Consider the following 13082-nt stretch of genomic DNA (forward strand, 5'->3'; position numbering starts at 1 on the left):
GCTTAGATCTATGGAGGACGAGGAATACTAAAACAATGACCAAGATTATCTTACAACCTTGCTGCTGTAAAACCCTTAGATCTTACTTTGTGTTCAGCAATGGAAAAAGCAAAAAAACAATACTGGAATTAGACAGCTGCTTCTGTTTTATTTTTTATTTTGTGTGCGGACTCCCTGGGGGCAGCTTGTAATTTGCCTAACAGCAGGGTCTAAAGTCAGCCACTGCACGGCAGTGTGTACATAGGATGTGGTCATTAGTAAGAATAGTCGGGCATTCAAGTCCTAAATACTCTTGATCGCTTAACAAATTGCATCTTGTGGTGTCTTAAAGGGATCCACACTGGATACCCTGCCTGGTATCTCTGCACGCGTGTGCGCGCGTCTATGTATCTTTTCTATCCTCGCGTTGAGCGCTTCCCTAAGAAAGCGCATGCCCAGTGCACACTTCAACCCTCAACCCCTCCAAAAGTAGTAGGCTCCTCCCCCATTCTGGCGTGCGCTGGTGGAGAGGAGGAGGAGAGAGAAGAGCTCGGCGAGCGGATCCAGACGGAGAGAGAGCGGGGGGTGCGCGTCGCACTGATCATAGCAGCAGCCCCACGACCGCGCGGACCGCCGAGTCGCTGGATCCCCGGAGGACCCGAGAGGAGAAGACGTCGCCAGGGGAGCTCCAGAGGCCTCTGCTCAGGTAACTGAGGGCAAAGAGTGCTAGAGACAGGTGCCTTTTTTCTTCCTCTTCACTGCTCTCTCTCACTCTAACCGCGCAATGCGCTTTAATAATATAGCCATGTGTATTCGTGTGTATTTAGATTTGTGTGTGTGTGTGTGTGTGTGTGTGTGTGTGTGTGTGTGTGCGCGCGTGTGCGTGCGCGCAGGCGTGTGTGTATGACAACATTGGAGGGATACGATGCTCGAGATCAGGGTTTGTGAGCCGTACTTGTCCTGGTCAGGCGATGCATGCGAGGGCTCATCGGGCTGTTGTTGAGCAACAACATCGATTCGTTCTCGTTCTCTTTCCCGATTTCTTCCAGGGATTAGTGGTACGCTGAGGGCATATTATCTGTAGGCTGTTTAACCGGAGTGTAACCCGTGCACGGGATGATGGTGTGTGTGTGTGTGTGTGTGTGTGTGTGTGTGTGTGTGTGTGTGTGTGTGTGTGTGTGTGTGTGTGTGTGTGTGTGTGTGTGTGTGTGTGTGTGCAGTGTGCCCATCTGCAATGATGTGTTTTGCGCATTAATTGCGAGATAGATCGGTTACCAGGAACTATACATTGCATGCCTCCATTCAAATGCCGTGTCTTTTTCCTCCTTTTCATTAGCATGAAGCTGAGCTTGCAGTTAAGTTCACCGTTTCCGATAGGCGCGCTATACTACTATAAATAGTGTCGTATAAGCTAGCGGTCGAGTAGCCTACTAAGTTTGGAGAACCTCTGATTTTAGTGTAGTGCACCCAGACCCACGGGGATGGACGCTGGGCCTATTCATAGCCTATAGAGGTACTGACACAGATCATTCACACAACATATTAGCCACTGAAGTAGAATGAATAGCATGGTGCTAATGGACTGGTTTTAGTTTGTTGTAAAACATAGACAGTTTAATAACAACCTGCAGTGAATGCAAACGTCAGAGCGTTATCAGCAGTTGGTACGAGGGGAGATCAATATCCACACACAATCAAGGATGGAAGATGAACAAATGAATTAATTGTTATTACATTTTATGATTATAATGAATCATGTATAATAAATGAGTAATAATATAAAAACTACAGACATGCAGCAGTTTGCTCTGTATGTCTCTAGAATAACTGGTTCCCAGGGCAGCATTACGGAGAGATGGAGATGAAATGAAAGGTGTACTTTAGAAGCGCAAACTTAGAAGAAGGCCAAGAGACTTCGCAGTTCGCAGGTGTATTTCGTGGCCAAGCCTTTCGCTGGCAAAGAGGGAGAGAGGAGGAGGAGGAGGAGGAGGAGGAGGAGGAGGAGGAGGAGGAGGACTGCTGCTGCAGAGCATGGTGGGTAACCGGGCCTGGGATAGCCCCTTTCTACCACCACCACAACACAGGAAGGGAGGGGTAGGGAGCGGGGGTTGCTGGTTTGGTGCACCCTTCTCTGATCCCTCCCAGTGCAGTATCTCACTTTTCCTCTCTCTCTCGGTCTCTCTCTCTCTCTCCCCCTCTCTCTCTCTCTCTGTCCCCACCTCTCCCCCTCTCTCTCTCTGGCCCTACCTCTCTGTCCCTCTCTCTCTCTCTCGCTCTCTCTCTCTCTCTCTCTCTCTCTCTCTCTCTCTCTCTCTCTCTCTCTCTCTCTCTCTCTCTCTCTCTCTCTCTGTCCTAGCTCTCTCTCCCTCTCTCTGTCCGTCTTTCTCTACCTCTCTCCCACTCTATCCCTCTCTCTCTCCCCTTCCCTCGCTCTCTCTCTCTTCTGTCTTTTCTGTGTTGCCGGGTGCTGGTGCATTATTGCCCTCCTTCTCGGATAGTAATCAGTCCGTCAGCAGAGCACACTCATCCTTAACCAACCAACACCAGACCCACCCACACACACACACACACACACACACACACACACACACACACACACACACACACACACACACACACACACACACACACACACACACACACACACACACACACACACACACGCGCACGCACCCACACATTCACCTTGCTTCTCCCACATCCTCCACTGTGCGGCTGCTTTGCTGTGACTGTATACGACTGTATGACTGTTACAGGACGTGTTCCACTGTGGGCAGATGTGGGGGGATATGCACAGCTGTACACATCTGCCCTCCGCATGCAATTTGGGTGCGTTAGTGCCGTAGCAAAAGTTAAGGAGAACGTTGACAACTAAAGAAGTCTTGGTGGGACACCATGGCCGCTCATATTCCAGCAGTGTAGTCATATAAATACTATACAAATTATATTCCGTTTTTTTCCGCTCCCTATGATTGGTTGGTCGGGTATGTTGAAGCCAATGCAGTATGCTGCAAACTCGTCAGAAGTAGATTAGCGATTGTAGAGCAAACACTGCAAGAGTTTTTTCATTTGGTGTTTTTCTTTGTAAGCCAATTAGGACGATCCTAGTGGGCTGGTGCTCTCTGTCTCCTGTTGCTAGGCGAAGAAGCCCTTCACCATTCCATTTTGTGAGCCCCTCACATCAATCCAAGCACAGGCCAATAGCTGTTTCTCATTTTGGAGTGACATAATTTCTTTGTAGTTCATTGTAGTTCCCTCATTGTAGTTACTTATTAGTTTTTTGAGTGTGTATGTGCGTGTTCTGCTGTGTGTTCATGTGTATGTGCTTGTGTTTTGAAGTAGCGGAAGTATTTGCGGTGTATGCTACAGAACTATTTGTTTGGATTACTTAACCCACATTACGTTGGTCTATTATTATAAAGGCGGTTGTTTCCTGGAAGTGTACTGAACGGTGATGAACGTTGTGACACGTAAACTAGGCCCCTGCTTACAAAAATGGTACAACGGTGAAATCCCATTTACTTTCTACGCACTTTCTAAACAAAAACGCATACCGAAAACAACGTATGAATCAAGTGTGTACTATTTATTGCATAATAATTATTAATGCCTATGATTGTATGTGATAACAAACCAAAGGAGATATATTGATTATTATTAGTTTGTATTGCGAGATTGATTGTAGCTGAAAGAAACACATTACTCAGACTTTGGATACAGTTCACCAAGCACCAAGAAAAACAACAAAAAACCCAACAATGCTCTAACGCTATTTCCCTGCTGTTGCATAGCAACTCTATACACCTGTGGTGTCTTGGAGGGGGCCTGCAGCGCAGATAAACCGATGCCTTCTCATCTAAAAATAGTGTCTCAGGCGTCCCCATGACTGCACGCGTGGACGCCAGCCGTCCCATCCTATGTGTACATTTAGAGACACTTTGCAGTGCATTCACATCGGCCCCTCGCACAGGGGCCAATGTGAAGAACCCACGCTGCTCTGTCGCTTCCTCCACCCGCAGCACGGTCTCACCAACAATAATAATAAAGGAATGACGTCACGACCATCTCTGGCTTCAGCTCCCTCATCGCTAGGGGAGAGAGGTGTCGAGGTGTCTCTGTGGCGGCCCCGTGTCTCGTCGGCATGGCAACCCAGCTTTTCCGGCTGATGCTTCCCAGTGTGTCCGTTGACCTTTTAAATTAGGCATGCATAACTTTGTTACTTTGCTCGTTGTATGCAATTTAGCTGCATGAATGGTTATGAATATGTTTATGAATTATGAATGATCGACGAAGGCAACCGTTGAAAACACTTAATCGCGAAAACTAAGTGTTTTCGCGATTAAGGGAGAGTGAAGAGGGAGGAAGGGTAGTGAACTAACCTAGTGACAAAGTTGATGAGTCTAGGTTCATAAAAGGAGCAGACTCATAATGAATGTTATGAGCAACACCTGTGTTTCTCCTACGATGGCCCTTATATAAGGGTCTATGAGAGCCTTCCTCTTGTGATCACCTAGTTAATATGAAGAAGAATAGTTTACAGGTTACGTATATCAAATGCATGCAATCCAGTCCACCTGATTAGCCAGTAAGTACGCTGACAGGACAAATAAGCAGGGAGGCTGACACCAACCATGGTATTAAACAGCCAGAAGCACAACCTAACCCTTTATAGGCTTTTAATAAGCACTTTGAAAACAGCCATCTCTGTTTCGGAGTCCCTGCTGAACCCAAGATATAAATATCAGAGTCTAACAAATGTAAATGAAATGATGATAAAATAAGACAGACAAACTCATGCAAACACACACACACACACACATCCTACCATAGTACCATATTCAAAGTACCTCTCTTCGATCACTGAAAGTCTTTCAAATGTAACAACTCTATCAATTCGTGCCGCACTGTGTACCTATTTAGGGAACAGTCGTTTGTTCCTTGAGTCCGTCGCAAGACGAGCAGGCAGGGAAAGTTTTGTCATTTAGTCGGTCTCAAGTCACAAAGCTTGGTTTTTATTTATTACTCTGCAGTGATATAAATCCACGCCCCTTGTGAATTAATGAGATCCAAATAGTTTCCCCTTGGCTAAACAACACCATTATTTTGTGATCTGCCCAAAGCGGTCTGTCCGAGTGAAATAAAGCACGGCAGACCACACACCACGTATAGTATATTTAAACTGCTGAAAACTGCTGTGGACCGAAACCTTCCTGCCATAAAACCAACCTGTTTGATATTAACACAGAAGAGCATTCATCACAATTATGCGCCGTCAACATGAAGACGAAAGGTTGGAATTAGTTGGAGACACTTTTTTTCCTCTGCCATCTAGTGAGGATAGGGGATTTAAAAAACAGGGGTGGTTTAGGGATCTGAGCATAGCAGAGCCGGCCCAGGTTATAATTTACCGGGACTATTTTAATCAATGGTGGCAGGGGCATTTGCACTGTTGGTTTAGCTGCTGAATAATATACTGTATATTGTGGAGCAGTTATGCTCCATGGCAGGAACACGATTATACTCCCTCAAAACCATCCAGGCCCTTGAGAAGGCAGTGTCCCTGCCCGCTCCTCCCCTTCACCTCTAGGTATTGATTATTGATTGGAAAAGTGGCATCTCCCCCTAGTTTTCTTGTTACTGCAAAGGTTTCTTTCTCGCTTTTTTTCATTGCGTGGATGTCAAGTATCTTATTTTTGGTATGACATAAAATTTGTGTCTTCAATGATTTAGACATCAGCCTCTTCAGTTTATTTTATTTATTTATTTTCTGCGAAAAAATATCATTGGGCGCACATGCTAATGAGCATCATCCTCCATGTTACCTTTTTTTTCTCCCCCTGGACTCATAAGGACATTATCATATGCCGCTATGCGTCCATTATACGCAGCAAATCAGACCTTTCTCTTTCCAACATTTCTTTGTATTCCTGGTGCTCTCAGACAGACAATCAACCTCCTGAGTTGCACTGCTCCCCCATTTTTCCCCCCTCCCCAAGAACGGAGGATTCCTCTTGTGTTTCCATGGTACCTTCCCTGCTAGGTACCTCTGCGTCTCTCAATCTGTGTTATCTTGACTGTGGCTCACTCCCGGGAGAGAAGTGTCCTGCTTATATATCTCACCGCTGATCCCTAACCTTGTCTCTCAAGGGGGGGAAGGGGGGGGTATCTATCGGCAATAAAAGTTTTGGCACATTCAAGCACCAGTGGCCATAAAAAAATCGGACATAAGCTAGCACATTAGGGATGCGCCGATGCTGCTTTTGGCAATGGATCCCTGAGACGGGGGAGTGAAACAGGCCCTTTGGTATCACAGAATGTTCTCACTACGATAAATCCCTCACCGAACCCGATACAAGGCTGCAGGGATACGCTGTAAAGTGGTCTTTTGTGTCGACGTATTCGCCTATTTATTTTGGGCTCACAGACACACGCACACACACGCACACTAACACACACGCACACTACACACACACACACACACACACACACATGCACACACTCTCTCTCTTTCTCACTCACACTCACACTGACACACACCCTCTCACACACACACACACACACACACTTACAGTATACCAAGTTGATGTAAGTCACAGTTTGGTAATCTAAATGCTCCATCGATGTCAGAGTGGCTTCAACAGGCGTGCTTCAACAGGCCCTGCCCATTCTCTTTCTGTCCAACGTTCTCTTGTTGGTCTTTTTTAAGAGATTAGTTCCAGAGAGGCAAAACAAACAGCCCCCCTCCGCCCCTTATGCTAGGCTACATTGCGTAGTCCTGTACTCTGGCAGGTAGAGCCGGAGTTGGCCTTGTGCAGCATGACAACATGCTCGTCTTATGGCCTTCAGCAGCCAGAACACCTCGCCATCTGTCACGTTTAGCTCCCCGCTGTGACCTCTTCATCCCCGTATACTCTGCTTCAGCCGGAGCACAGATAGCTATCTCGTGATGCTACATACAAATATTGGATCACTCATTTCATGTATCCACACTGAGTCTTTAGCTACGTTAAAGGGTCACACTACTTTCCCATAATGTAATTTATCGCCGAGAGGGGGTTGAGACCCAGAGAGAGAAAGAGGGAGAGAGAGACACATCCAAAGAGAGAGAGTGACCCAAAGATAGGGAGAGACAGAGAGAGAGAGAGAAAGGGGGAGATTCTTCTTGAATAAATAAGGGATTTTAGGGTCCAAATTTTAAATCGTTATAATAGAACTTCCTTGGACAAAATACGGATATATAATGATGCAATATGAATTCCAACATAATATCAATTTAAAGTGACAAATGACGCACAGCTGAGGGCATAATGATGGCAACAACATAAACAATAGAGCTTTCTTTTAAGGGACCCGGGACTGAGTGAGGGGCACCCTTCACCTTGGCGGTGGCCATTTTATTTTTAATTATCTGTTTAAACTACAGGACTTGAGCACATAGGAAGCAGCAGATCTAATTATCTGGGAGAGGCAACGATAGAGAGATAGTGATTTCCCAGAAAAATTGATTTCTTGGAGAATATAAATAATAAATTATATTGAGTGTGTGTGAGCGTGGATGATGTAATGATTTGGATTTCCATTATGCACCATCTTACACCATATTAAACTTTACTAGCTTGTTGTACGTTTTCATTTTTTTTAACATCATAACTTTTCTGATTATTAATATTAAACAATAAGCCAGTGGATAATAATATATAAAGCAGTTATTTTTTAAATATAGTCATTGTAGCTCCCTTCTTAGAAGAATCAATTGCACCTTTTGATGAGAGGAAAATAATCCATCAAAAGTAATTGCAGCAATTATCGTGTGGTAATGAAATTGGGGGTTGAAAACGAAAGCGTATAATGACGATGACAGGCAGTCTAAAAGCGATAAAATAGAAGATGCACTTCAGTTGCACAACTTCTTCTTTCATGTGGGCTGTATCTTTTCAGAGGACATACATGTGCTAAGAAAGGGATTCTCATTATTATCTCATTATTAAACCCCACATCTCATTATTAGATCCCACATGATCCTCTCACTATCAGATATACCCCTGGGTTGGGCAGCGTTAAAAAAAAAATGACCCCAACCAATACCACAATCATAACTAATATCTCAATATTGGTAATTTTTAACATAATTTAGCTTTCTTTCTTTATATCAAGTAAAGATGCATAAAAATATCATATTCGTCGGGCTCTGCCCTTTTTCCATAATCTTATATGTATTATATGCATATGTAAATTTGTATTATTTAACCAGTAAGCTTTTTTAGCTTTACTCCTATTCAATCAGGTAGCCTCAATATGAACATCAGTGTGTCTTTCCATCGCCGATGACAACCTCACGGCATCCGTCGACTCGGTTTCAGGCACGTGTCGTTAAAGTGACCAAAGACCTTGACCCAAGAATGCATATTCATGTACTACAACAACTGTCGATCCGCCCCATGGTGTCATACGCCAGAGTCCAATTAACCTTGAGCTATTGATCTCCTTGGCAACAGGGATTTGACGAGCCTTGATCCCTGCACAAACACACACACACACACACACACACACACACGCACACACACAATTATCTCATAAGACAAAGGTCAAGAGAAACCCCCCCCGTCCCCTACATCGGCATTACCTCTTCGTCATGTATCTGTGTCCTTGGACATTTTATGGACGTGTAGTCATCAGGCAGAACGCGCTTTTACGCTGCGGTGGCCCGAGAGCAGCACACGCTACAAGCAAGCGGTCAACATGAGGGGGTTAAAAACACGTATGGCTCCCCGGTGAAACGGATCTGCATGTGTGTGATGTGATCAGAACAAAGCGCGGGCTGGACGCCTTGTTTTGTTCTGCCTCCCCCTCACAGCGCCGCGCATCCTGGAGGGGCCGGTGAGCTAAACAGACGGTTTTGTTCCTTTTTAAGGGTCTCCCTCTCCCTCTCCCTCTCCGTCTCCGTCTCCGTCTCTGTCTCTGTCTCTCTCCCTCTCTCTCTCTCCCCCTCTCTCCCTCTCTCAACCTATCATCTGAGGCAGGTTGATATCATCTATTAACCTGCCTTGCGCCTCACTTAACGCCCAGCGCTAGTGATGGAGCCCCGGAGAGACGACGGAGAAATCGAGGGGTGGAGTTTGTAAATAATGGTGGGCCCACCACACCCTCAGCCACGGCCGCGCCCTCCCAGGGTGGCTGGAGGGTTCCCACTGTGCTCTCTCTGTCCACTGCACTACCGCTGTCAATCAATTGTGATCATGTGTATTTGTGTGTGTGTGTGTGTGCTCGTGCACATGTGTGTGTGCGTGTCATGTTTTGAAATGGTGCTGATCTCCCTGTGTGAGCCGGGTCCATCTTAGTGCCTGTTTTCTTAACCTATTGTTCCTGTCGTGAGAAACCCCTTGATGTATGAGGAACCCCCCTTCCCCCCGCCACCCCCAAAACAGCTTGAACTGAGCAGCACCTTACATTGCGTTGTGTGTGTGTGTGTGTGTGTGTGTGTGTGTGTGTGTGTGTGTGTGTGTGTGTGTGTGTGTGTGTGTGTGTGTGTGTGTGTGTGTGTGTGTGTGTGTGTGTGTGTGCGTGCGTGCGTGCGTGCGTGCGGCGGTGCGTGTGGTGTCCCCAGGGCTGCAGGATGTTCACCTACGTGAAGGCGTTCGACGGGCAGCAGTACTCCACCCTGAAGAGGCAGTGCCTGCAGAGCGGCCTGCTGTTCGAGGACCCCCGCTTCCCCGCCACCGACGACTCCCTCTTCTACCAGGGCAACAGGATCGGCCGCGTGGTGTGGAAGAGACCGCGGGTGAGCTACCCCGCCCCCTCCCCTCCCTCAAAGTCAAGGGTGTGTCGCTCCTCTAGACACGCAAGGACTGCTCAATGGGACAACTGTGGATCGCTCCTCGGCCCGGTGGATGAAATACCCGCCCCATGGCGGCGCCCGCAGCGAGAGATCCTCGCCTTAGTAGCGGCCGTGCGTCGACCAATGGCTGACGCCAGAGATGCTACGTCCATATCTTTCCACGGTTATTGGTCGCAGCCCACAGGCCGTGTGAAGGGTTTGAACCACACACGTTATGCTCCTCTCCCTGGGTTTGTTTGTGTTTATAAGGGAAATCCCGCCGAAGGCGATGGGTGGGGGTTGGCTGTCAGTCATGTCCACTTCAGCCTGTCACTCATTGTCACTCGTCTGTCACAGTGATCAGTGATCTCATGCAAACACACACGCACACATGCACACAAACACGCACACATGCACACTCACAAGAATGGACCCAAACACACACACACACACATGCGCGCACAAACACACACACACGCAAACAATCACACATAATTACACATAAACACACACACACGTACACACACACACACACACACACACACACACACACACATACACAGACACATTCACACACACACACACAGAATTAGCCGGAGCACCGATACCACCACACCTGACTCGGCAGACTGTGGAGGATGGAGGAGGGGGGGGGGGTTGGGGGGTGGGGGAGGGGTGTTCTCCTGATAGGGGGTGTATCCCAACCGTGGTGGGTTGCCAGGGAAACTGTTGCACACTGATTGTAGGTTTGGGTCTCCGTGGATACCTCGCGCAAACCGGTGGTTTGGTTTCCTCTGATGTGTCACTACCCAAGCCCAACAGTTTTACTCTGAATCGAACATCGGTCGCCATATGTCAGTGTCAATATGACACAATGTTTATTAGTTGATTTTTGTGATTTTTGTTTGGTTGATGGTATCTGCACAATGAAGTCGAACAAGTTAGCCGCACAAGTATGTTGCGACCACAACATGTAATGGTTGCATAGCTTTAAACAAGCGTCAGGTACCCCCTTGCTATCCCCTGGGGTGTATTTTTGTTTAGTTTATTCGATTGTTAACGTCTGCTGTTGTAATAATGTCCAGCAGACATTGATAATACACTATTCTCACTATATCGGGCAGAATTTCATTAAACAGTGTTAATCTGAAAAAATATATGCATAGGATAATCATTTTTTGTTCAGTCTGTGTTTTGAAGCTTATTTGATTGAAAAAGGGAGGAGGAGGAGGTGGGGGGATTTAATGCACTGGCTGACCTCCTGCATCTTGGCTGCCTGGCTTGTCTGTGGCTGCAATGAAATCCCAGAGGCAGAGCAGTCCAATCATACCTAGAAAATTACTGTAAACACCCTCCCCTTTCCCCCTCTTGTCTCTCTCTTTTTCTATCTCTCTCTCTATCTCTCTCTCCCGCCACAATCCTCCTGGCTCCCTGAGTCCCTCTATCTGTCTACTCTTGGTCATGGTGCAGGGTTATTTATATCCTGATTGACAAGTGAGAACCACGAGGGCCCAGTTCCTTGCTGATCCAGAGCCTCAACGTCTCTGCTCCGCAATGAGGGGGGCTAAATCTCCCTCTCACTCTCTCTCCCTCCCTCCCTCTCTCCCTCTCCTTCTCTCTCTCCCTATATCTCTCTCTCTCTCTCCCTCTCCTTCTCTCTACCTCTTCCCTCTCTCTACCACTCCTTTTCGCTCTCTCTCCCTACCTCTCCCTCTCCTTCTCTCTCTCTGTCCCTCCTTCTCTTTCTCTCTCTCTCTCCCTTTCTCTCCCCCCCGCCCTCTCTCTCTGACTACGACAGTTGACACACGACAAGACGAGACAACGTGTTATGAAAAGATCTCACACACACACAAGAAAAGATGGACCAGACAAGCCAAGACGGACAATAAAACAAGACCTACGACGAGACGCACCTGACGTGAGAACTTGAAGACAGACGGACAGACAGACAAGTTACAGGACACATGGGACAGACGTGTGCGGAGCGGACGTATCGACGTGTGCGTCGTGGCGTGCTAACACGTGTTTCTGTATCCTGGGAGCAAGGCTCTTCCCCTGTCGTGGCTGGGACTGGCGTCTCCCTGAGAGCCCTGGGCGCCGGCCTGTCGTTTCTATAAAGAACGGGAGGCTGTGCGGAGGCTCAGGGCCTCAGTGACAGGCTCTTAGCGATCTCAGGCTGTGCCGGCATGCGGCAGTATCGGCAGTATCGGCAGCGGCCATATTACCTCCCTCCACCGCCCAGTGTCTGGAGTGGCCCAGCAGGCAGGGATCGATACTCTATTACTTCTTCCAGCTAAACCAGACGCGGGGCACTCCCACTGGGCTAGTGTTGTCAGGGAACGGCCCCTCCTGGGCTCCGGGGACCTCGACTTAATCAATAGGGAAACGCACACGGGGGGAATAACAAACGGCGATCGGAGGGCTTCATTTCACTCCTGTAAGCTAATTGTGGTGCGGCACAAAGTCCTCCTTTCGAAAGCGCTCCGATAGTTACTTGATGATGTAAGAGCAGGACCATCGCGGGCAATGCATTCATGCGTATGTTCACGAGTCGTGTATACACATTTATTTAGATGCGTGGCATGGCACATGTCTAGCTTGAGTCTAAATTTGATGTGGAACTATTATCGGGAAAGCCATGGTTGTTTTGCCTTGATGAGTTCAGCCTCACACTCATGTGCACAAAAGAAGATTGTTGTTTCCTTCATGTGGTCTTAGAGAAAAGGAAACAACACAGAATAAAAAATAATGACTTTTCGACCACATTGCCCAAAAATACCCATTCACATGCGCTCTAATAGAGTTGAGCCTTTTATCAGTTGGTTGCACCAAATGGAAACATTTTCCGGTTCAGCGGAGGACTTTCTGTGCCAGTCAGCGAATTGCTGTCCTTGTTCTCGTCCCTTTTGTATGTCATTCCCGCACACACATGCGTGACCTCACTGTATGGGTGTGCGTGTCCGAGCACGCCTTGCTCCCCTTAGTCCTTCACATGGGCAGCATAGATTGCAGCATTCATCCCCTATGCCAGGTTAGTCAGCTGCACAAGTTAGCGTAACAAGTGAGAGCCACAAGTTGCGGCCCAATTTAGCCACACAAGTTAACACCACAAGTTAGCTGCTCAAGTTAGCCTCAAAAGTGAGCGACACAAGTTGGCGTCAAAAGTTAGTGTCTCCAGCAACAAGTTAGCGCTACACAACAACCGATGGTTGCACAGGGACTTCATTGCACACCTGACGGCTAGCCACTGCTGAGAATGAAAGCCTGCAGCGACAACAAACACTGTTAG

At 47.4% G+C, this 13082-nt stretch overlaps 1 protein-coding gene across 2 annotated transcripts in view; it reads left to right on the top strand.

Annotated features, from left to right (window-relative positions):
- The first annotated feature begins 120 nt into the window (after positions 1 to 120).
- The window catches only part of capn5b (calpain 5b), a 35417-nt gene continuing 22455 nt past the window's right edge, over positions 121 to 13082 (top strand). For both annotated transcript variants that reach the window (XM_030361666.1, XM_030361667.1), the window contains exons 1-2: positions 121 to 685; positions 9584 to 9757. In XM_030361666.1, coding sequence (XP_030217526.1) covers positions 9593 to 9757 — 165 coding nt within the window. In that variant the 5' untranslated portion in view covers positions 121 to 685; positions 9584 to 9592. The remainder of the gene's footprint in view (positions 686 to 9583; positions 9758 to 13082) is intronic.

This window comes from Gadus morhua, chromosome 7, assembly GCF_902167405.1.
Source record: "Gadus morhua chromosome 7, gadMor3.0, whole genome shotgun sequence".
Taxonomy (NCBI): domain Eukaryota; kingdom Metazoa; phylum Chordata; class Actinopteri; order Gadiformes; family Gadidae; genus Gadus; species Gadus morhua.